The 22,772-nt window shown below is 56.6% G+C and overlaps 2 protein-coding genes across 4 annotated transcripts; one reads left to right on the top strand and one right to left on the bottom strand.

Moving 5' to 3' along the window:
* Positions 1-771: 771 nt before the first annotated feature.
* Positions 772-16,481, top strand: CDC42SE1 (CDC42 small effector 1). Its single transcript, XM_038768961.1, has 5 exons — positions 772-851; positions 12,263-12,521; positions 12,993-13,103; positions 13,290-13,376; positions 13,878-16,481. The coding sequence occupies exons 2-4, from the start codon at positions 12,468-12,470 to the stop codon at positions 13,362-13,364; spliced, it is 240 nt and encodes a 79-aa protein (XP_038624889.1). The 5' UTR covers positions 772-851; positions 12,263-12,467; the 3' UTR covers positions 13,365-13,376; positions 13,878-16,481.
* A 480-nt stretch (positions 16,482-16,961) lies between these two features.
* On the bottom strand, positions 16,962-20,943 carry CY4H1orf56 (chromosome Y4 C1orf56 homolog). Of its 3 annotated transcripts, none has more exons than XR_005456469.1 (3): positions 20,117-20,943; positions 17,817-17,900; positions 17,203-17,287 (listed from the first exon to the last, which is right to left on the bottom strand). XR_005456469.1 is itself a non-coding variant. In XM_038768605.1 (2 exons), exons 1-2 carry the CDS (start codon positions 20,777-20,779, stop codon positions 17,252-17,254), a joined length of 699 nt encoding a protein of 232 aa, XP_038624533.1. In that variant the 5' UTR covers positions 20,780-20,943; the 3' UTR covers positions 16,962-17,251. The 3 variants fall into 3 exon arrangements, 1 of the variants encoding a protein (XP_038624533.1); XR_005456470.1 differs by having other exon boundaries at positions 17,209-17,284; XM_038768605.1 differs by lacking the exon at positions 17,817-17,900 and having other exon boundaries at positions 16,962-17,287.
* Between the last annotated feature and the right edge of the window lie 1,829 nt (positions 20,944-22,772).

Below are 22,772 nucleotides of genomic sequence, written 5' to 3'. Positions count from 1 at the left end.
CCTCCTGGAGGAAGTGAGCTCTCAGTAGGGCCTTGAAGAAAAATATGGAACGCTTCACCCGCCCCCCGCCCCCCGCCTTCCCACAGCGCCCCGGAGAAATCAATCAATCGTATTTATTGAGCGCTTACTGTGTGCAGAGCACTGGACTAAGCTCTTGGGAAGTCCAAGTTGGCAACATAGAGAGACAGTCTCTACCCAACAAGGGGCTCACGGTATAGAAGGGGGAGGCAGAGAACAAAACCAGACATATTCACAAAATAAAATAAATAGAATAGATATGTAGAAGTAAAATAAATAGACTAATAAATAGGTACAAACATATATAGAGGTGATGTGGGGAGAGGAAGGAGGGGGCTCAGTGTGGGAAGGCCCGCCTCCCGTAGAGCGCCTCCTCATCGATGGCCCGGCCCCTCCCGCCGTACAAGAGCGAAATCAATCAATCAGTCAATCAATCGTATTTATTGAGCGCTCACTGTGTGCAGAGCACTGGACTAAGCGCTTGGGAAGTCCAAATTGGCAACATCTAGAGACGGTCCCTACCCAACAGCGGGCTCACGGTCTAGAAGGGGGAGGCAGAGAACAAAACCAAACATATTCACCAAATAAAATAAATAATAGAATAGGGATGTACGAGTAAAATAAATAAATGGAGGAATAAAGGCCCCGCCTCCCATCTTCCGGTCCCCGGCGGCGGCGGCGACGACGACGAAGGCCCGGAGCCAGGCCCCGCCCTCCGTTCTCCCACGGCGCCCCGGAGCCAGGGCGGACCGCAACCGGGCCCCAGAGCGACGAGCGACCCCCCACCCACCGGGACCCCCACCGGGACCCGCGCCCGGACGGCGGCCAACAAGGTCAGACGCCCCCCACCACGGGGGAGAGGGGGGGTTTCCATTCCGGGGGTCCCACCGGGCCTCCCCCCGGTGCCCCCGGGGGCGGGGAGGAAGCGTGGGGGCCCCCGGGGGTCGAGGGGCCTGCGACCGGAGAAGGAGAGGAGAGGCAGCCGTTGCACCACTTCCTCCTGAAATCATTCATTCGGTGGTATTTATTGAGCGCTCAGTGTGTGCAGAGTACTATACTAAGCGCTTGGGAGGCCCAAGTTGGCAACGTTTAGAGAGGGTCCCGACCCACAGTGGGCTTACAGTCTAGAGACTGTGCGTGCGTGGCGGGGAGGGCCCGGGGACCGGTCCGAGCTTGGGCCCCGGGGAGGGGAAGAGGAAGGACCGGGCTATTTGTGAAGCGCTTACTCAGTGCCAGGCACTGGACTGGCCCGCTGTTGGGTAGGGACCGGCTCCCTGTGTTGCCAAGTTGGACAGTGCTTTACGCACAAAAAGACGATTGAATGAATAAATCTCTATGTTGCCAGCTTGGACTTCCCAAGCGCTTAGTGCACACGGTAATCACTCAATATATACGATTGAGTGAATAAATCTATATGTTGCCAACTTGGACTTCCCAAGCGCTTAGTCCAGTGCGCTACACATAGTAAGCGCTCAATAAATACGATTGAATGAATGAATCTATAGGTTGCCAACTTGGACTTCCCAAGCGCTTAGTGCAGTGCTCTACACACAGGAATCGCTCAATATATACGATTGAATGAATAAATGTATATGTTGCCAACTTGGACTTCCCAAGCGCTTAGTGCAGTGCTCTACACACAGTAATCGCTCAATATATACGATTGAATGAATAAATGTATATGTTGCCAACTTGGACTTCCTAAGCGCTTAGTGCAGTGCTCTACACGCAGTAAGCGCTCAATAAATACGATTGAATGAATGAATCTATAGGTTGCCAACTTGGACTTCCCAAGCGCTTAGTGCAGTGCTGTACACACAGTAATCACTCAATATATACGATTGAATGAATAAATCTATATGTTGCCAACTTGGACTTCCCAAGCGCTTAGTGTAGTGCACTACACACAGTAAGTGCTCAATAAATGCGATTGAATGAATGAATCTATAGGTTGCCAACTTGGACTTCCCAAGCGCTTAGTGCAGTGCTCTACACGCAGTAATCGCTCAATATATACGATTGAATGAATAAATGTATATGTTGCCAACTTGGACTTCCCAAGCGCTTAGTGCAGTGCTCTACACACAGTAAGCGCTCAATAAATACGATTGAATGAATGAATCTATACGTTGCCAACTTGGACTTCCCAAGCGCTTAGTGCAGTGCTCTACACACAGTAAGCGCTCAATAAATGCGATTGAATGAATGAATCTATAGGTTGCCAACTTGGACTTCCCAAGCGCTGAGTGCAGTGCTCTACACACAGTAATCACAATATATACAATTGAATGAATAAATCTATATATTGCCAACTTGGAGTTCCCAAGCGCTTAGTCCAGTGCTCTACACACAGTAAGTGCTCAATAAATACGATTGATTGAATGAATCTATGCCTTGCCAACTTGGACTTCCCAAGCGCTTAGTCCAGAGCTCTACACACAGTAAGTGCTAAATAAATACAATTAAATGAATGAATCTATATGTTGCCAACTTGGACTTCCCAAGCGCTTAGTGCAGTGCTCTGCACACAGTAAGCGCTCAATAAATGATTGAATGAATGAATCTATATGTTGCCAACTTGTACTTCCCAAGCACTTAGTCCAGTGCTCTGCACACAGTAAGCGCTTAATACGATTGAATGAATGAATCTATATGTTGCCAACTTGGACTTCCCAAGCGCTTAGTGCAGTGCTCTGCACACAGTAAGCGCTCAGTAAATACGATTGAATGAATGAGTCAATCAGTCAAGCGCTTGGGAAGTCCAAGTTGGCAACATATAGAGACGGTCCCTACCCAACAGTGGGCTCACAGTCTAGAATGAATGAATGGATATTGATGAATATTAATGAATGAAGCGCTCAACAAATACGATTGAATGAATGAATATTTATTTTACTTGTACATATTTATCCTATTTATTTTATTGTGTTAATGTTTTGTTTTGTTGTCTGTCTCCCCCTTCTAGACTGTGAGCCCGCTGTTGGGTAGGGACCGTCTCTAAACCAAAACTGCAGCGAGGGGGAGGGGGAAGCCCAGGCAGGAAGTCATCGTGTGGGTCACAGTGTCTGTGTGTGTGTGTTGTGTGAGTGTGTCTGTGTGTGGGAGCGGATCCCGAGGCCGGAAAGACTCCCGTCCCGTCCTTGCCCCCCGCCGCCCCCCTCCCCCGGCGTGGTGGGGGTCTCCGTGCCCCCCTGGGGTTGGAGGGTGTGTGTGTGTGTGTGTGTGTGTGACAGCCGCAGCCCTGGGTGTGTGTGAGCCCACACTAGACTTCTAGACTGTGAGCCCACTGTTGGGTAGGGACTGTCTCTAGATGTTGCCAACTTGAACGTCAATCAACCAATCAATCAATCGTATTTATTGAGCGCTTACTGTGTGCAGAGCACTGGACTAAGCGCTTGGGAAGTCCAAGTTGGCAACATATAGAGACAGTCCCTACCCAGCAGTGGGCTCTCAGTCTAAAAGGGGGAGACAGAACAAAACCATACTAACAAAATAAAATAAATAGAATAGATATGTACAAGTAAAATAAATAAGTAAATAAATAGAGTAATAAATATGTACGGGCATATATACAGGTGCTCTGCACACAGTAAGCGCTCCATAAATACGATTGAATGAATGAATGAAAGTGTGTGTCTTCTAGACTGTGAGCCCACTGTTGGGTAGGGACCATCTCTGTGTGTTGCCAACTTGGACTTCCCAAGCGCTTAGTACAGGGCTCTGCACACAGTAAGCGCTCCATAAATACGATTAAATGAATGAATGAAAATGTGTGTCTTCTAGACTGTGAGCCCACTGTTGGGTAGGGACTGTCTCTCGATGTTGCCAACTTGGACTTCCCAAGCGCTTAGTCCAGTGCTGTGCACACAGTAAGCGCTCCATAAATACGATTGAATGAGTGAATGAAAGTGTGTGTTTTCTAGACTGTGAGCCCACTGTTGGGTAGGGACCGTCTCTCGATGTTGCCAACTTGGACTTCCCAAGTGCTTAGTCCAGTGCTCTGCACACAGTAAGCGCTCCATAAATACGATTGAATGAGTGAATGAAAGTGTGTGTCTTCTAGACTGTGAGCCCACTGTTGGGTAGGGACCGTCTCTCTATGTTGCCAACTTGGACTTCCCAAGCGCTTAGTCCAGTGCTCTGCACACAGTAAGCGCTCAATAAATACGATTGAATGAATGTGTGTGTGTGTCCTGGCGTGGTGGGGGCTCCTGTGCGCCCCCTTCCCTCCCGGCGGCCCCGGGTGGGTGACAGCCGCAGGCCCCCCCGTGTCCCGCCGGCCATCGGGAAGCAGCGAGGCTCAGTGGAGTCAGAGGTCATGGGTTCGAATCCTGGCTCCGCCAATTGTCAGCTGTGTGACTTTGGGCAGTCAATCAATCAATCGTATTGAGCGCTTACTGTGTGCAGAGCACTGGACTAAGCGCTTGGGAAGTACAAGTCACTTCACTTCTCTAGGCCTCAGTTCCCTCATCTGTCAAATGGGGATTTAGATTGTGAGCCCCCCATGGGACACCCTGTAACCTCCCCAGCACTTAGAACAGTGCTTTGCACATAGTAAGCGCTTAATAAGTGCCGTCATCATCATTATTACGATTATCGGCCCGCCCTTCTCTCCCCGCTCCTTCTCTTGTCCTTTCTTCTTCTCCTTCCCTTCAGGCCGCTTCTTGTGAGGGCTTGTCCGTGGGGAGGGGCGGCGGGACTGGAGGAACCGGTTTCGGGGAGCCGGGGCAGCTGTGGGGCCCGGATTCCCCTGCCCCCTCCCACCCCGGTGGGTGGATGGGGCTGAGCACAGAGGAGACGGCCCCTTCCCCTGCCTCAGTTTCCCCTTGGGGGGTTGCGGGGGAGCCGGGATCATCTGCACCCCAGTTTTGGGGGGGGAGGAAACAGAAGGAGCCCTTGTTCTGCGCCCGCCTCCGTCCATCCGTCCGTCCGGCCCGGCCCCCACGTTGGTCCAGATGGAGCCGGGAGGCCGGTGGCCTGGGTCCCGGGCGAGGGGTGAGGGGCGGCCAGCGGCTTCCTCCCATTCTTCATTGTGTTTGTACCGTCCTTCCTCCTCCCCGGGCCAGCGGGGACCAGTGGGGACCAATCAATCAATCAATCAATCGTATTTATTGAGCGCTGACTGTGTGCAGAGCACTGGACTAAGCGCTTGGGAAGTCCAAGTTGGCAACTTGGAGAGACAGTCCCTACCCAACAGTGGGCTCACAGTCTAAAAGACCAGCGGGTCCGGGGGGTCCCGCTGGCCCCCCGAAGCTGCTAAGGGAAGATTGAGGAGGGGGACCGACCTCCGGCCCGGCCAGGGGTGGGGGGCCCTGAGAGGGTCCCGCACCACCGGCCCATCTCCTCCGCCTCCTTCCCCTCTGGACAGAATGGGAGGGGAATCAATCAATCAATCAATCAATCAATTGTATTTATTGAGCGCTTACTGTGTGCAGAGCACTGTACTAAGTGCTTGGGAAGTCCAAGTTGGCAACATAGAGAGATAGTCCCTACCCAACAGTGGGCTCACAGGCCTCAGGCCGCAGCTGGAGGGAGCCAGGTGAGACTGAGCAGGGGAGAGGGCCTCCCAGCAGTAGGGAACGAAGGGGCAGGAATAATAATAATAATAATGATGGCATTTGTTAAGCGCTTACTATGCGCAAAGCACCGTTCTAAGCGCTGGGGGGGGATACAAAGTGATTAGGTTGTCCCGCGTGGGGCTCACAGTCATCATCCCCATTTTACAGATGAGGCCCAGAGAAGTTAAGTGACTTGCCCAAGGTCACACAGCAGACGTGGCAGAGTCTGATTCGAACCCATGACCTCTGACTCCAAAGCCCGGGCTCGTTCCCCCGAGCCACACTGCTTCTCTAATCGGGGGCGGGGGGCTGGCGTGGGGCCGTGGAGGGGTCGGCCGGGGGGCTGACCTGCCAGCTAAATTTACCGGTCCCGGGGAGAAGTTGGAAGGGCAGAGTTGGGCAGAGCCGGGACATCTCTGCCCCGCCTTCTTGCCTCTGACTCTTTTCTGAGTCTGCTCCCTTCCCAATTCCTGAGCCATTCCCCTCTCCCTCCCTCCCCAGTTCTGCCCAGGAAGGGCCCCCCCCACCCCCACCCCAGCTGAAAGATCTCCTAGGAAAACTAGGCCTTGACCCTTCTCAGCGTGGCTGAGTGGTAAGAGCCCGGGCTTTGGAGTCGGAGGTCATGGGTTCGAATGCCGACTCCGCCACATGCCTGCTGTGTGACCTTGGGCAAGTCACTTCGCTTCTCTGAGCCTCCGTTACCTCATCTGTAAAATGGGGATTAAGACTGTGAACCCCACGTGGGACAACTTGATCACCTTGTATTCCCCCCCCCAGTCAATCAATCAATCAATCGTATTTATTGAGTGCTTACTGTGTGCAGAGCACTGTACTAAGCGCTTGGGAAGTACAAGTTGGCAACATATAGAGACAGTCCCTACCCAACAGTGGGCTCACAGTCTAGAAGGGGGAGACAGAGAACAAAACCAAACATATTAACAAAATAAAATCATCATCATCAATCGTATTTATTGAGCGCTTACTGTGTGCAGAGCACTGGACTAAGCGGTTGGGAAGTACAAGTTGGCAACATATAAAGACAGTCCCTACCCAACAGTGGGCTCACAGTCTAAAAGGGGGAGACAGAGAACAAAACCAAACATACTAACAAAATAAAATAAATAGAATAGATATATACAAGTAAAATAGATAGAGTAATAAATATGTACAAAGTGCTTAGAACAGTGCTGTGCACATAGTAAGCACTTAACAAATGCCATCATGTATATTCTCCACACCCGAAAGGCCCCCCTGAGATCTATCCTCATTCCCTCCTGCTGCAGCCCAGCCCTCATTCCTCACAGATTCTCCCAGTGATGCTCCATTCATTCATTCATTCATTCAATCGTATTTATTGAGTGCGTACTTTGTGCACAGCACTGTACTAAGCATGGTGGTGGTGGTGGTGGTGATGATTTGGGCATTATTTTGGTATTTGGTATTTGAGAAGTAGCATGGCCCAGTGGCAAGAACAAGGGCCTAAGAGTCAGAAGGCCATGGATTCTAATTTCGGCTCTGTCACTTGTCTGTCTGCTCTATGACCTTGGGCAAGTCATCGTAATAATAATAATAATGGTATTTGTTAAGCGCTTACTATGTGCAAAGCACTGTTCTAAGAGTTGAGGAGGTTACAAGGTGATCAGGTTGTCCCACGGGGGGCTCACAGTCTTAATCCCCATTTTACAGATGAGGGAACTGAGGCACAGAGAAGTTAAGTGACTTGCCCAAAGTCACACAGCTGACAGTTGGCGGAGCTGGGATTTGAATCCATGACCTCTGACTCCAAGGCCCGTGCTCTTTCCACTGAGCCACGCTGCTGGGCCTCGGTTAACTCATCGTGGCACATAGTAAGCACTTAAATACCACAATGATTATTTCTACCACACTTTGTAGATGAAGGAACTGAGGCACGGAGAAGTTAAGTGACTTCTCCAAGGTCACACAGCAGGCAAGTGGCAGAGCTGGCGGGGAGGCAGTGGTGGGGAACCCCTCGCCTGCCATCCTCACCTCTAGACTACGAGCTCACTGTGGGCAGGGAATGTCACTGTTATTGTTGTGTTGTACTTTCCCAAGCGCTTAGTACAGTGCTCTGCAGACAGTAAGCTATCAATAAATACAAATGAGGGAATTCTGTGGCTTGAAGAGCAGACCCCCCCGGGTGTGAGGACTCTCCCAGACCAGAGAGTCAGTTGTGTAATTGTGTAATAGAGTGTGGGTCTGCGTCCACTAGTGTGTGTGTTTTGTACATGTGCGGTACACGGCTGGCTGTGAACCCGTCCGTGGGAGACCCTGCTGGGGTGTGATTAGGTGTCTCTGTGGCAGCGGGGGTTTGGGGGTGTCCCTGGCCTTCCCACGAGACCCAGATGACAGGTGCATTTGGATCTACACCCTTTCTTCACTTCTCTGTGCCTCAGTTCCCTCATCTGTAAAATGGGGACAACCCGATCACCTTGTATCTCCCCAGCGCTTAGAACAGTGCTTTGTACATAGTAAGCGCTTAACAAATACCATCATTATTATTATTATTCACTCCACCCCCAGCCCCACCGCACTTTCGTCTGGGGCCCGTCATTTTTCTTCATGCCTGCCTCCCCCCCCCACCGGACTGCAAGTCCTGGTGGGCAGAGAACGCGTCTACCAGCTCTGCATGGTAATAATAATAATAATAATGATGGCATTTATTAACTGCTTACTATGTGCAAAGCACTGTTCTAAGCGCTGGGGAGTTTACAGGGTGATCAGGTCGTCCCACGGGGGGGCTCACAGTCTTCATCCCCATTTTACAGATGAGGTAACTGAGGCCCAGAGAAGTGAAGTGACTTGCCCGAAGTCACACAGCTGACAATTGGCAGAGCAGGGATTTGAACCCATGACCTCTGACGCCAAAGTCCGTGCTCTTTTCCACTGACCCACGCTGCTTCTCTATGGTACTTTCCCAAGCGCTTAATACAGTGCTCTGCGCACAGCAAGCACTCAATAAATACCGCCGATAGATTAGAGAAGCAACGTGGCTCAGTGGAAAGAGCCCGGGCTTTGGAGTCAGAGGGCATGGGTTCGAATCCCGGCTCCGCCACGTGTCTGCTGTGTGACGTTGGGCAAGTCACTTAACTTCTCTGGGCCTCAGTGACCTCATCTGTAAAAAGGGGAGGATGACTGTGAGCCCCACGCGGGACAACCTGATCAACTTGTATCCCCCGGCGCTTAGAACAGTGCTTTGCACATAGTAAGCGCTTAACAAATGCCATCATTATTATTATTGGCGTGAAGGGGTTGGTTTGTGGGCATGTGGAGCTAGGAGTGACATGGGGGTGCCCCCGTGCGCGCAGAGGGGTTTCTAACTGCGCGCACATCTGGTGCGTGTCGGTGTGAGGGGCTGTGTGAGGGTTGTGTATCTTTAGGGACAGGCCACATTGATGGGTGTGGGTGTGTGTGTGTCCGTGTCCTGTCCTTTCTCAGCCACTGCTTCTCACCTGTTGCCCCGGGCTTGATTTAGGGATGGGGCCGAGGGCCAAACTCATTATCCTAATGATATCCTAATGAATGATGGACCAGTGTGGGGAGGCGGTCAGCTGGCTGGATTTTTTCACTGGCTGCAGGCTCTGCCCCTTTTTGGTCAGTCAATCAGTCAGTGGTATTGCCTGAGTGCTTTCTGTGTGCAGAGCACTGTTCTAAGCGCTTGGGAGAGTGGAGTACAACAGAGCGGGTAGATGTGGGTAGAGAGGGAGAAGCAGCGTGGCTCAGTGGAAAGAGCCCGGGCTTTGGAGTCAGAGGTCAGGGGTTCAAATCCCGGCCTCCGCCAACTGTCAGCTGTGGGACTTTGGCCAACTCACTTCACTTCTCTGTGCCTCTGTGACCTCATCTGGAAAATGGGTATGACGACTGGGAGCCCCCCGTGGGACAACCTGATCACCGTGTAGCCCAGCGCTTAGAACAGTGCATTGCATATAGTAAGCGCTGAATCAATCAATCAATCGTATTTATTGAGCGCTTACTGTGTGCAGAGCATCATCATCATCAGTCGTATTTATTGAGCGCTTACTGTGTGCAGAGCACTGGACTAAGCGCTTGGGAAGTACAAGTTGGCAACATAGAGAGACAGTCCCTACCCAACAGTGGGCTCACAGTCTAGAAGGGGGAGACAGAGAACAAAACCAAACATACTAACAAAATAAAATAAATATAATAGATATGTACAAGTAAAATAGAGTAATAAATATGTACAAAAATATATACGTATAAACAGGTGCTGTGGGGAAGGGAAGGAGGTAAGAGGGGGAGGAGGGGGAGAGGAAGGAGGGGGCTCAGTCTGGGAAGGCCTCCTGGAGGAGGTGAGCTCTCAACTTAACTTCTCTGTGCCTCAGTGACCTCATCTGTAAAATAGGGATTAAGACTGTGAGCCCCCGTGGGACAACCTGATCACCTTGTATTCTCCCCAGCGCTTAGAACAATGCATTGCACATAGCAAGCGCTTAATAAATGCCATTATTATTATTACGTGTTCCCTGCCCACAACAAGGTGGGGAACATCCTCCCCCCATCCACACCCCAAGGCCAGCTCTCTGTCTCTAAATGTCTTGCAAAACGATGAAAGGAGAGAAACTGAGCTCTGGTAGGTGTGGAGGGAGTTGGGGGTGAGGGGGGGCTGGTGGTCTGGGACCTTCTGTTTCGGGGGAGGGCGGCGGGGGGCTGGCTGTGATCTGGTATTACTCTATTTATTTATTGTACTTGTACATTTCTATCCTATTTTATTTTGTTGGTATGTTTGGTTCTGTTCTCTGTCTCCCCCTTTTAGACTGTGAGCCCACTGTTGGGTAGGGACTGTCTCTATGTGTTGCCAATTTGTACTTCCCAAGCGCTTAGTACAGTGCTCTGCACATAGTAAGCGCTCAATAAATACGATTGATTGATTGATTGATTGATTGGGGAGGGGGAGCGCCGGCTTTCCCTCCTTCAGAGCTCTGGGCCGAAGCTGAGACAACAAAGGGTCTGGGGTCTGGGCTGGGCATGGGGTCTGGGGTACTTCCCAAGCGCTTAGTACAGTGCTCTGCACACAGTAAGCACTCAATAAATACGAATGATGATGATGATGGGATCCAGGATAGAGTCTGGAATATGAGGTCCATCCATCCGGGACGGCGTCCGGGGTCCTGAGAGGCCGCAGGATGCTGAGCCCCGCTCCTGGGTTGATACGGAGCTGGGGCTTGTCGGGGAGAAACTGGGGAAGGGGTCCCCTGATGGGAGTAGGGTCCTCCCCTCCTTCCCCCACTCCCATCCTCATGGACACCCTGCCCCAACAAGTCCCCAAACAGATCCGTGCCCAGCACATACCAAACACGGGTGCACACATGCCCCAACACATACCAAACACACGCGTGCACACTCAGACTTACACATCACGCTGGGCAGACCCGAGCTCCTTCAGAGCTGCCCCGGGGGCCCCCCAACCCTCCTCCCCACCTATCAATCAATCGTATTTATTGAGCGCCTACTGTGTGCAGAGCACTGTACTAAGCGCTTGGGAAGTCCAAGTTGGCAACATACAGAGACGGTCCCTACCCAACAGTGGGCTCACAATCGCCCCCCCCAACACACACACACAAGCACACATTCACTCTCTCACACCGTCTGCCCCTTGACACTTATGTTCAGGGGATTTTGAAGGTGGGAAGCGTCTCCCTTTGCACCCCAGATGGGGGAAGGAAGACGGTAGAGATCATCATCATCAATCGTATTTATTGAGCGCCTACTGTGTGCACAGCACTGTACTAAGCGCTTGGGAAGTCCAAGTTGGCAACATATAGAGACAGTCCCTACACAATAGTGGGCTCACAGTCTAAAAGGGGGAGACAGAGAACGAAACCAAACATACTAACAAAATAAAATAAATAGAATAGATATGTACAAGTAAAATAAATAAATAAATAGAGTAATAAATATGTACAAACATATATATACACATATACAGGTGCTGTGGGGAAGGGAAGGAGGTAAGATGGGGGGATGGAGAGGGGGACGAGGGGGAGAGGAAGGAAGGGGCTCAGTCTGGGAAGGCCTCCTGGAGGAGGTGAGCTCTCAGCAGGGCCTTGAAGGGAGGAAGAGAGCTAGCTTGGCAGATGGGTAGAGGGAGGGCATTCCACGCCCGGGGGATGACGTGGGCCGGGGGTCGATGGAGGGACAGGAGAGAACGAGGTACGGTGAGGAGATTAGCGGCCCATTAGAGATGGGCTGGAGCTGGCGGCTCACTGGGGGTGCTGGTGCTGAAGACCCCCACCCCCCACTCCCATTGTCCTCTCCTGCAGTCTAACCTCCCTCCCCCGTGCTGCAAACCGAGGTCCCCGGGAGCCCCCCGGGGGAGAGGAGATGGCGGGGTGGGGGGCAGAGAGGAAGCAGGGGTCTGGGCGAGGCCCTGTTTGTGTGAGGACGAGAGAAACCGTGGCTTCCTGTTCTCAACCGATGCGCCCGCCCCTTCCGTCCCCACCCGGCCCCCACCGATGGGGGGAAGGGGCGGTTCTTGCAAAAAAAAACCCACCCCTCCCACCCTGGCCCGGACACCCCACTCTCTCCCCTCCAGCCCCTCCCCTGCTTGCATCACTCCTTCCCCAGGGGCGGCTTAGAGAGTGGCTGTGTGTGTTTGTGTGTAACTCCAATCCTGCTTCCTGCTCACCCCCATCTTCCCCTCCCCACAGGTCTTTGGACCCCGAAGCCACCGACCCCCACTTGGACTCCCTGCCCACCTCGGAACTGTACGAGCCTGCCCCCCTCCGTCCTTGCCACCTCCTCCTCCCCTGCCCACGAGGTCCCCCGGGGGGGCCCGGACATCTTGGGGCCCTGCCGGGTGGTGGTGATTCCGCCCTCGGGGGCAGAGGAGGGAAGCTGGAACCGGCTGAGAACATGAGTGACTTCTGGCACAAGCTGGGCTGCTGCGTGGTGGAGAAGCCCCAGCCAGTGAGTGCTCTGTGGGCATCCCCTCCGGTCCCCCATCCCGCTCCGCCCCACCACGGGATCCCGGGCCCAGGGAAGGGGGTGGTGGGGGGCACACATCCCCCGTCGGCCCGGCCCACACCGATGAAGGAACTAATTTGGGGGAGGGGAGGACTGTGGTTGGGAAGTTGGGGCCGCCCAGAGTGGGCTAGAAGTCACCCAAAAGGTCACCGTGACTTTGGTGCGTCCCTGTGGCCCGGCTGCCTGCCCGGTTTGCCCACGGTCTGGGGGTGGGGCGGTGGAGGGGTGCCCTCAGCCTTCTCTCCAAGGAGCCTCCCAGCTGGACCTCATCCTTTCCCCCCCATCCCACCCCCTGTACCTCCACCCTTCTCTCCCCTCCTTCGCACCAACGGCCCCCAGCCCTTTCTCCCTGGGCTGGTCCCGCTGGCGGTTGGGGTCTCCGGGCCTAATGCTCCACCCCCGACCCCCCTCCAGAAAAAGAAGCGGAGACGGATCGACCGGACGATGATCGGCGAGCCCATGAACTTCGTCCACCTGACTCACATCGGCTCGGGGGACATGGGGGCCGGGGACGGGCTCTCCATGGTAATGGCCGGGCGGCGGGGGAGAGCGGGCCCGGGCTGGGGGGAGCCGTCCCCGGGCGGGGTGGGCTTAAGGAGTGGAAAAGGCCGAGGGGGCGGTTGCGCGGGCCTGGAGGGATCCGGGGTGGACAGAGGAGAAGAGGCGGTTGGCGTGAGTGGCCGTGTCCGTCCGTCCCCCACCCCCCCGCAGACTGGCGTGGTGCAGGAGCAGATGCGATCCAAGGGGAATCGTGATCGGCCGTGGAGCAGCTCCCGGGGCTTGTAGCCTGCCGGCTCGGTGAGTCCAGGGGAAATCTCCACCCCCCCCCCCACAACCCCCGCATCCCAACACACTGGGGGGAATCACACGGAGAGGCCGGCAGAGACCACGCCCCGAGGAGCTAGAACAATCAGCGGCATTCATAAGTGGCCACTGTGGGTCAAGCACTGGACTGAGTCAGTGCTACTTACTGAGCATCGCCTTGGGGCAGAGCCCAGTTCTAGGAGCTTGGGAGAGTCCATTAGAGTTGGTAGACACGATCCCCACCCTCAAGGATCTTCCGCTGTGGCCGACGCTGGATTAAAGGACAGGTTCATGGGCGGGAGTGGGGTGGGTGTCAGCACCCAAGGGCTTAGTTGATGTGGAGGTGGGGGAGATGAGGGGTTGATCAGGGAAGGCCTCCCGGAGAAGGGAAGGTTTTCAAAGGTCAGAGACTCTCACCTCCCCCAGCCCCTTGGTCTCCCAGCCCCTCCATTTCCCCCAAGCTAGTGACCCCCCCACTTTTCCTTCCTTCCCCAGGTCTGCCCAGAGAGGACGACACAACCCCCCTGCCCACCCAGTCATCTCCCTTCTGCCAACTCTGCCCCTGGGAGCTCCCCCTCCGCCGCCTCTCCCCGGGATCCCATGCCTGGAGGGGTCCCCGCTGGTCTGTGCTGGATGCCCCGAGAGCGCCCCTGCCCTGGCCTGTGCCCCCGCCCTGGCCCGTGCCCCCTTGTCCCAGCGGCGGGTAGTGGGGCTCTCGGTTGCCCACCGACCTGACCCCAGGAGCCTGTGGGCAGCAGGCGTGGGCCTGCCGATCCTGCCTCCTGAATGACAGCCTGGGCACTCGGACGGACCCTCGCTCCCCTCGGTGCCCTCCTGGATGCCCCCCCCCAAGGGGGACGGGGGGGGCTGTATCAGTGTTGGAGCCCCTTCCTCCTGTTGGGATTTCACCAGCAGGACCCTGCCCTCCTTCCGCCCCCCGGGCCCGGGCTCCTTGGAGCGGGACATTGAGGACTTCCGAGTAGTGTCCTAATGGTTGGGGGGGTGCCATCCTGCCCCGGCCCAGGCTAGACGGGCACCAGGCAGGGAGTCCTGGGGCAGGATGGGGAGGGTATGGAGAGAGTGGGTGGGGTGGTGAGGGCGGACATCTTCGCTCCCCGCCTCCCCGCCCCCCCCCACCAGCTCTTATTCCCTCTGCTTTCCTGCCTCTTGCTCTTTGAGATCACTGTTTGCCCTTAGAAGGCCCCCTGGGATCCCCCTCCTCCTGACACCGTTGCCCTGTCCGTTCCTACCCCGGCCTCCTGAGGGGGAGGGGAGGGAAACGTTTGGCCCCCAGCCTTAGATTTTTGTAGCATTAACCGCCCCCACCCTCTGGATCCACCCCGGGTTTAAAAGTTCACGTAAAACGAGGTCTCCCCCCAAGCCCCCTCCTCCATCCTGCCACCCAGCCCCTCTGAGCTGCAGAAGGCCGCTGGCGGACTTCTTCTTGGGGCGGGAGAGCAGGTGGGAAGTGTCCCCTGAGCACCGACCCCAGAAGGGGTTGGAACTGCAGCGGGAGGGAGTGAGGGGAGACTTGAACGGGGGGCTGCTTGTAGACCTCGGGCGGTAGCGAGGAGGAAAGAGAAGGTGGGCTGGGAGCGTGGAGGATGCCTGGGTCGGCCTGGAGAGTCGGGCCAGCGACCCCGCTCTCGTTAAAACGTGTGTGTGCAAGTGGCCTGTGGTCACCAGAGTCCTGGGAAGCCGGGGTCCAGCAGCCCCTGCCCCTAACCCCCGGCACTGTATGCGACCCTAGAGATGATCACCCTGTTGGGGTACCTCGGGGGAATCTCTCTGGGAGTCAGGCCCTGGGGGGCTGGGAGCATGGAGGATGCCCAGGTCGGCCTGGAGAGTCGGGCCAGCGACCCTGCACTCGTTAAAACGTATGTGTGCACGTGGCCTGTGGTCACCAGAGTCCTGGGAAGCCGGTGTCCAGCAGCCCCTGCCCCTAACCCCCGGCACTGTATGCGACCCTAGAGATGATCACCCTGTTGGGGTGCCTCGGGGGATCTCTCTGGGAGTCAGGCCCTGGGTGGTGTCTGTGTCTGGGGCTGTGTGTGTATGTGTGTGTCACTGGGGGTGCGCATGCCTGCCTGTGGGATCTCTTCATGTGTGTTTGTGTCCCCGAGGCGGTCTGGGTGGTCCCTCGCTCCCGCTGTCCCGGGAGACCTGAAGCAGGGTGGGGAAGGGTCCCCCCCAACCCACTCAGGCCCCGGACGGTCTGAGGCTTTTCTACTGATCCGTGCCCACCCCCGTCCCCAACTCCAGGCCGTCCCCCCACCTCCCGGCTCACTGGGCCAGGGCAGGGAGCAACTAGGTCTACACTGGTGCCCGGGCAACAGCACACTCCTTTTAAACGGTGGCACATCCCACCTGCCCCTGGCAGCTCTGGTTTCAACCGGCCGGACCCCGGGGTGGGTGGGCAGGCCCCAGCCCCACCCAGTAGGGGCAAATAACACAGAGCAGCCTCCCAAAGGGTTCTGGGCTCAGCCCGGGGGCCTAGACACTGCCAGAAGACCCTAATTTTGGTGTCACTTTCTTGTTCTGTCCTTCAGGCAACGGTTGAGGAATTAACTTGATGCTTAAGGGGGTGGGGAAGGGCGGAGGTGGGAGCGGATGTCCCTGCCACCAGGGATTCGTAAAGCTCAGAGGGGCAAGAGTTTGGATGGTAATTTATGGGACGACTCCAACCTTGCAGATAACCTGCCAGCCCGCGCTAGCCTAAAATGCCATTGATTGATTCGAGGAAGAGCTTTAATATTCTGTCTCACCCCGCGGCGGTGGCGGGGGGGTGGTTGCTGGCTGGGATCTGTTTGCAGGGCTGTGTGAGCCACGCTGCTGATGGGGGGTGGGGGTGGGGGGGGTGCCCACTGTGTTTTGCCAATTGAGAGACGTGCTGGGCCTCTCGCCTAATGTACTTGTGCCACCAGCCTCTTCTCCTGGCTCACGGATATTTGCTTTGTGCAGGCCCCCGCCCCGGCCCCCATCCCAGCGCGGGGAGGGTGAGGGGGTGGTTGGGATTGGGTAGGGTTTGAGAGTCTTAATTTATCAGAGCCGTCAAACCTTAAGCACATTTTTCAAATAAAAGATCCTTCAGGAAATCTGTCGGGGGCTCATGTGGGTCACGGCCATTTGAGAAAGGTTGGGGGTGGGAGGGCGCGGCGGGGCGCTTTCTGGTCCGGTACGTTAAGAACCTCAGATGCCAGCCTTTCGAGAAGCTCGCTCCAGCCCGGGAACGTTAACATTAGGCTTCACATTGACCTTGGGCAGAGTCACTTCACTTCTCTCTGCCTCTCGTCTGGAAAATGGGGGTGAAGACAGTGAGCCCCGCTTGGGATGCGGACCGTGTCCAACCAGATGAGCTCGTATGTGCCCCGGTGCTTAGTACAGCCCCTGGCTCATAGTAAGGGCTGAACGAACAAACAAACAGACATTGTGTGGTCCAGGCCTGGGCCCTGAGCTGGCTGGGAGCCTGGTGCTCTGTACCAACCCCCGCTGCCCATTCCGCGCTCTCCGGGGGCCTCCACCACCCTCGCCCCCGCTGCTTCTGCGGTGAGACGTCAGAAAATCACTCTTTGAAAAGTATTTCTCCTCCAACAGCTGTTTATTAAAAACATCAACCTTGGGGAGGGGCCGTCACTGTCCAACCCCACCCCCGCCCTCAAAAATGACGGGGGAAATAGGGCTGTCCTCCCCCACCCACCACCACCTGTGGCTTCTCTCTACTTTTGTGCCAGGGGAAGGGAGAGGAAAAAGAGAAGTTGCAGTAGGTGGGGTCTCGGAGAGCAGAGGGGGGTGATGGGGGGGGGGGCTTGTGAGAATGCCCCCCCCCCCCCAGCTTCATCAGAGCGTGAATCCTCTGCTCCAGAATCTTCTTAGGCCTGTAGAGAGGGAGGAGGGGATGGGCACTGCTGCAAGGGGAGAGAGACAGAGATGGAGAGAGAATGAAGAGACTTCCCCTCACCCTCCCAGCCCCAATGCTAGCTTCTTTAGGTACATGTGCCCCTCCCCTGAAGGGGGGGAGCCAGGGTGGCTGGGTCATTTGTGCAATAGACCGTGTGAAAGGACGGCTAGTGCCCCAGAATAACCAGGGTAAAGGAGGAAGGGTGGTGTGTTAATAATGATGGGATTTGCTAAGCGCTTACTATGCGCCAAGCGCCGTTCTAAGCGCTGAGATAGATACAGGGTGATCAGGTTGTCCCCCTTGGGGCTCACAGAACCCCCGTTTTACAGATGAGGGAACTGAGGCCCAGAGAAGTTAAGTGACTTGCCCAAAGTCACACAGCTAACAAGTGGCGGAGCTGGGATTAGAACTCACGACCTCTGACTCCCAAGCCCGTGCTCTTTCCACTATAACACGCTGCTTCTCTAGAGTGTAAACTCTGGGAGGCCTGCCCCCCCAATGCCCCTTTGCCCGCCGCGGGCCCAAGGGAGACTCACTGGTGGGTCCTGGGGCCGCACGCCCTCCCAGCCCCCTTGGGGGGCGGGGGTGGACTGACCGGATCAGGAACAAGAACTGGAAACCTGGACACAGGAAATGAATCGATCACCCATGGATGGAGGGATGGCCCCCCCCCCCCCCGGCACCCTGGGGGGCTCAATGGGTGGGGGCTGTCTGGAGAACCCAACAGCCAGCAACCAATCGTGGCCAGTGGCCTGGGGTGGGGTGGGGACTCCACGAGCAGTCGACAGCCATGGGTCGGTGGCCAGTGGTGCCCTAGTCAATCGGCTGATGGAAATCCGATCAAAGATGGGTGGCTAACCGTCCGCGCTCGGTGATCGAGCCATTCGATCACGGATCAGTGACCGGTCACCTAATCGATAGGCAACGGGCCCATGACCGATGGAACCGAGCCGGCCGACTGCTCCCTGGTCACCCTTCTCCTTCCTTCCTTCGACCCCTCCACCACCCCTCCTTCCTCATCTCTCCTCCCTCCCCCTAATAATCATTGTGCTTTGTACTAGGGGCTTCATCTGTTGCCAAGTGCCGGGAGGGACACAATAAAAACACATCAGACACAGTCCCTGCCCCCTACCCCGGGTTCACTGGCTAAGGGGGAAGGGAGCGTAGGTATTAAATTCCCATTTTACAAATGAGGAAACCGAGGTGCCCTCAGGAGTTAAGTGACTTGCCCAAGGTCCCACAGCAGGCAAATGGCAGGGCTGGCGCTTGGGCCCAGGTCCCTTAACACAGAGGCCTATGCTTTTTCCACTAGGCCAAACTGCGCCCCTCCTTCCCTCTTCTTTCCCTTCCCCCGTTTTCCCCTCTCCTCCCCACCTTCTTGCCCCTTCACCCTCCTTCCCTTCCCTCCCTCCCCTCTCCTTTCCTCTCCCTCCTTCTACCTTTCTCCTCATCTTTCCCCTCCCCCTTCCCTCCTTCTCGTTTCCCTCCTCCTCTTCTTCCCCCTCCCTCCCCTTCCCTCTCTTCTTTCCCCTCTCTTCTTCCTCCCTCTCTTCTTCGCCGTCGACCCCCGACCCACATCATCCCCCTGGCCCGTAATGCCCTCCCTCCCCACATCGGCCAAGCTAGCTCTCTTCCTCCCTTCAAGGCCCTACTGAGAGCTCGCCTCCTCCAGGAGGCCTTCCCAGACTGAGCCCCCTCCTTCCTCTCCCCCTCCCCCCTCCATCCCCCCGCCTTACCTCCTTCCCTTCCCCACAGCACCTGTATATATGTTTGTACATATTTATTACTCTATTTATTTTACTTGTACATATCTATTCTGTTTATTTTATTTTGTTAACATGTTTGGTTTTGTTCTCTGTCTCCCCCTTTTAGACAGTGAGCCCACTGTTGGGTAGGGACCGTCTCTATATGTTGCCAACTTGTACTTCCCAAGTGCTTAGTCCAGTGCTCTGCACACAGTAAGCGCTCAATAAATACGACTGATTGCTTCCCCCACCTCTCCCTCCTCCTCTTCTTCCTCCCCCCCTCTTCTCCCCCCTCCCTTCTTCCTCATCCCTCTCTTCTTCTCCCTCCTCCTCTTCTCCCCCCTCCCTTCTTCCTCATCCCTCTCTTCCCCCCCTCCTCCCTCCCTCCTCTTCCCCCTCCCTTCTTCCTCATCCCTCTCTTCCCCCCCTCCTCCCTCCCTCCTCTTCCCCCTCCCCCCTCCTCTCTCTTCTTCCACCTCCCTCCTCTTCTCCCCGTCCCTCTTTTCTTCTCCCTCCTTCTCTTCTTCCCCCTCCCTCTCTCTTCTTCCCACTCCTCTCCCTCCCCCTCTTCTTCTCCCTCCCCTCCCTCCTCTTCCCCCTCCCCTCCCTCTCCTTCCCCCTCCCTGTCCTCCCTCTCTTCTTCTCCCCCTCCCTTCTTCCTCGTCTCTCCCCCTCTTCTTCCCCTCCCCCCTTCTTCTCCCTCCCTCCCCCTCCTTCCCCCTCCCTCTCCTTTACCCTTCCCCCTTCCTCTTTCCCCTCCCACCCCCCCCTTCCTCCCCCTCCCTCCTCTTCTCCCTCCCTCTCTTCTTTCCCCTCCCACCCCATCCTCTTCTCCCCCATCCCTTCTTCCTCCTCCCTTCTTTCCCCTCCCACCCCATCCTCTTATCCCTCCCTCCTCTTCTCCCCATCCCTTCTTCCTCCTCCCTCCTCTTCTCTACCCTCCCACCCCCTCCCCCTCTTCTTCCCCTCCCTCCTCTTCTCTCCCCTCCTCCTCTTCCCCTTCCCTCCCTCCCCCCTTCCCCCTCCCTCCCCTCCCCCCCCGGGTGTGTGTGTGTGTGTGTGTGTGTGTGTGTGTCCGCCCGCCCGCTCACCGGGGTCCCGCCGTCCCCGGCGCCCAGGAGGGCGGCGAGCTGCGCCCAGACGTCCTCGAGGCTGCCGCGCACGCGCCTCCAGAAGGCGGCGGCCTCCTCCACCGCCAGGGGGTGGGGGTGGGGCTCCCACGGGGGCGGGGCCTCGCCCTGCCCCTGCCCCCGCGCCTGCGCGGCGCCCTGCGGGCACTGCGCCTGCGCGACGCTGCAGCCGGGGCACTGTTGGTAGGTGCAGGGCCGGCGCTCAGTGCGCAGGTGCGCCAGGGCCCCGGGCCGCACGTGCACGTCGGTGGGCGGGGCCAGCGACACCCGGCGGGAGCGGCTCATGAAGCCCGACGCGCAGTGACACTGCCACGCGCCCCACGGGTGCAGCTGCAGCCGCAGCTCCAGGGCGGGCGGAGCCGGCGGCGGCGGCGGCGGCGGCGGCCGGGGGGCGGCCGGGGCCCCGGCGGGCGAGGCGTTGGCGTTGGCGCTGGCCTGCGACACGGACAGCAGCTCGGCGGCGGCGGGCGCGGCCAGGCGGTCGGCCACGGCCTCGGCGTCCTCCTCGACGGGGTCGGGCGCCTCGGCCCGCCACGCCGGGGGGATCGTCGGGTGGCGGTGGGGCTCGGACCCCGCCCAGCCCGGGACCAGCAGCAGCAGCAGCAGCAGCGGCGGAGGGGCCATGGGGGACCGGCTCCACCCGCTTCGGTCCCCGCCGTCCGGCCGGCCGCCCGGGTGGCTCGCTCCGGGGGCGGTTCGTTTAAACCGGGCGCGGGGAGGGCGGTGTCAACGAGGGGCATCCGGGGGGCACGAGCCCCCCTAACCACCCCCTGCCATCCCTGATGCCCAGCGCGCGTGCGCACCCCGCGCCTCCCGTTAGCGTCTGCGCGTGCGCGCCGCCCAACTTTCCCTCTCCGCGTTCTTGCGGCGGGCGCCCCCGCGCGGCCGGGAGCGGGCGCGCACCCCCCCCCAGCACCGTCCTCGGGGCGAGCGCACCCTTGCGGCGGGCGCCCCCGCGCGGCCGGGAGCGGGCGCGCACCGCCCCAGCCCCTTCCTTGGGGGCGGCGCCCCCTCGTGGACCACTGGGGGACCGCCGGATGGGGGGAGAAGAGTGGCTGCTGCTGTTTCTGCACATGAGGATCATCAGATAGTGAAATGGAACTTGTTAACTAATGAGACCGTTCTAGTAGTCAAGCTTCCAGGTGTCTTCCCTCCCAAACCTTGCTGTCTTCCCTCCCAAACCCTGCCCTCTCCCTGACTTTCCCATCTCTGTTGACGGCACTACCATCCTTCCCGTCTCACAAGCCCGCAACCTTGGTGTCATCCTCGACTCCGCTCTCTCCTTCACCCCTCACAACCAAGCCGTCACCAAAACCTGCCAGTCTCAGCTCCACAACATTGCCAAGATTCGCCCTTTCCTCTCCATCCAAACCGCTACCCTGCTCGTTCAAGCTCTCATCCTATCCCGTCTGGACTACTGCATCGGCCTTCTCTCTGATCTCCCATCCTCGTGTCTCTCTCCACTTCAATCCATACTTCACGCTGCTGCCCGCATTATCTTTGTCCAGAAACGCTCTGGGCACGTTACTCCCCTCCTCAAAAATCTCCAGTGGCTACCAATCAATCTGCGCATCCGGCAGAAACTGCTCACCCTGGGCTTCCAGGCTGTCCATCCATCCCCTCGCCCCCTCCTACCTCACCTCCCTTCTCTCCTTCTCCAGCCCAGCCCGCACCCTCCGCTCCTCTGCCGCTAATCTCCTCACCGTACCTCGTTTTCGCCTGTCCCACCATCGACCTCCGGCCCACGTCATCCCCCGGGCCTGGAATACCCACCCTCTGCCCATCCGCCAAGCTAGCTCTCTTCCTCCCTTCAAGGCCCTGCTGAGAGCTCACCTCCTCCAGGAGGCCTTCCCAGACTGAGCCCCTTCCTTCCTCTCCCCCTCGTCCCCCTCTCCATCCCCCCATCTTACCTCCTTCCCTTCCCCACAGCACCTGTATATATGTATATATGTTTGTACATATTTATTACTCTATTTTACTTGTACATATCTATTCTATTTATTTTATTTTGTTAGTATGTTTGGTTTTGTTCTCTGTCTCCCCCTTTTAGACTGTGAGCCCACTGTTGGGTAGGGACTGTCTCTATATGTTGCCAATTTGTACTTCCCAAGCGCTTAGTACAGTGCACTGCACATAGTAAGCGCTCAATAAATACGATTGATGATGATGATGATATCTATCCTATAGATCTTCATTGGTTTCCCAAGGCTACTGGTGGAAAGAAGCAGACACAAGCAGAAAGTTTTGTTCTCACAAGTTCTGATGCAGCCACACATGTGTGACCGTGACAAATCACTGCTAGGAAAATGATCCGAGCCTATAGTCTGCGTTTGCTTTGAAATTATACCATGGATTTCTGACCTCCACCGTCTCACGCCACAGAACCACATTTCTCCTGAAGGAGGAGAGAAAGTCTGTTTTTGTATGGTCTTTGTTAAGCACTTGCTATTCTATTTATTTTATTTGGTTAATATGCTTTGTTTTGTTGTCCGTCTCCCCCTTCTAGACTGTGAGCCCGCTGTTGGGTAGGGACCATCTCTATATGTTGCCAACTTGGACTTCCCAAGCGCTTAGTACAGTGCTCTGCACACAGTAAGCACTCAATAAATACAATTGA

This window comes from Tachyglossus aculeatus, chromosome Y4 (genome assembly GCF_015852505.1).
Source record: "Tachyglossus aculeatus isolate mTacAcu1 chromosome Y4, mTacAcu1.pri, whole genome shotgun sequence".
Taxonomy (NCBI): Eukaryota; Metazoa; Chordata; class Mammalia; order Monotremata; family Tachyglossidae; genus Tachyglossus; species Tachyglossus aculeatus.
Note: the sequence above shows the minus strand (reverse complement) of the source record. Positions and strands in the feature narration are given on the sequence as shown.

Excerpts from the sequence above, each read along its gene's own strand:
- CDC42SE1 (XM_038768961.1), top strand. The coding sequence starts at position 12,468 with ATGAGTGACTTCTGGCACAAGCTGGGCTGCTGCGTGGTGGAGAAGCCC. Across the intron at positions 12,522-12,992 it reads TGGTGGAGAAGCCCCAGCCA|AAAAAGAAGCGGAGACGGAT; the intron begins GTGAGTGCTCTG and ends ACCCCCCTCCAG. Across the intron at positions 13,104-13,289 it reads CCGGGGACGGGCTCTCCATG|ACTGGCGTGGTGCAGGAGCA; the intron begins GTAATGGCCGGG and ends ACCCCCCCGCAG.
- CY4H1orf56 (XM_038768605.1), bottom strand. The coding sequence starts at position 20,779 with ATGGCCCCTCCGCCGCTGCTGCTGCTGCTGCTGCTGGTCCCGGGCTGG. Across the intron at positions 17,288-20,116 it reads CCGGGGACGGCGGGACCCCG|CAGTGCCCATCCCCTCCTCC; the intron begins GTGAGCGGGCGG and ends CTCCCCTTGCAG.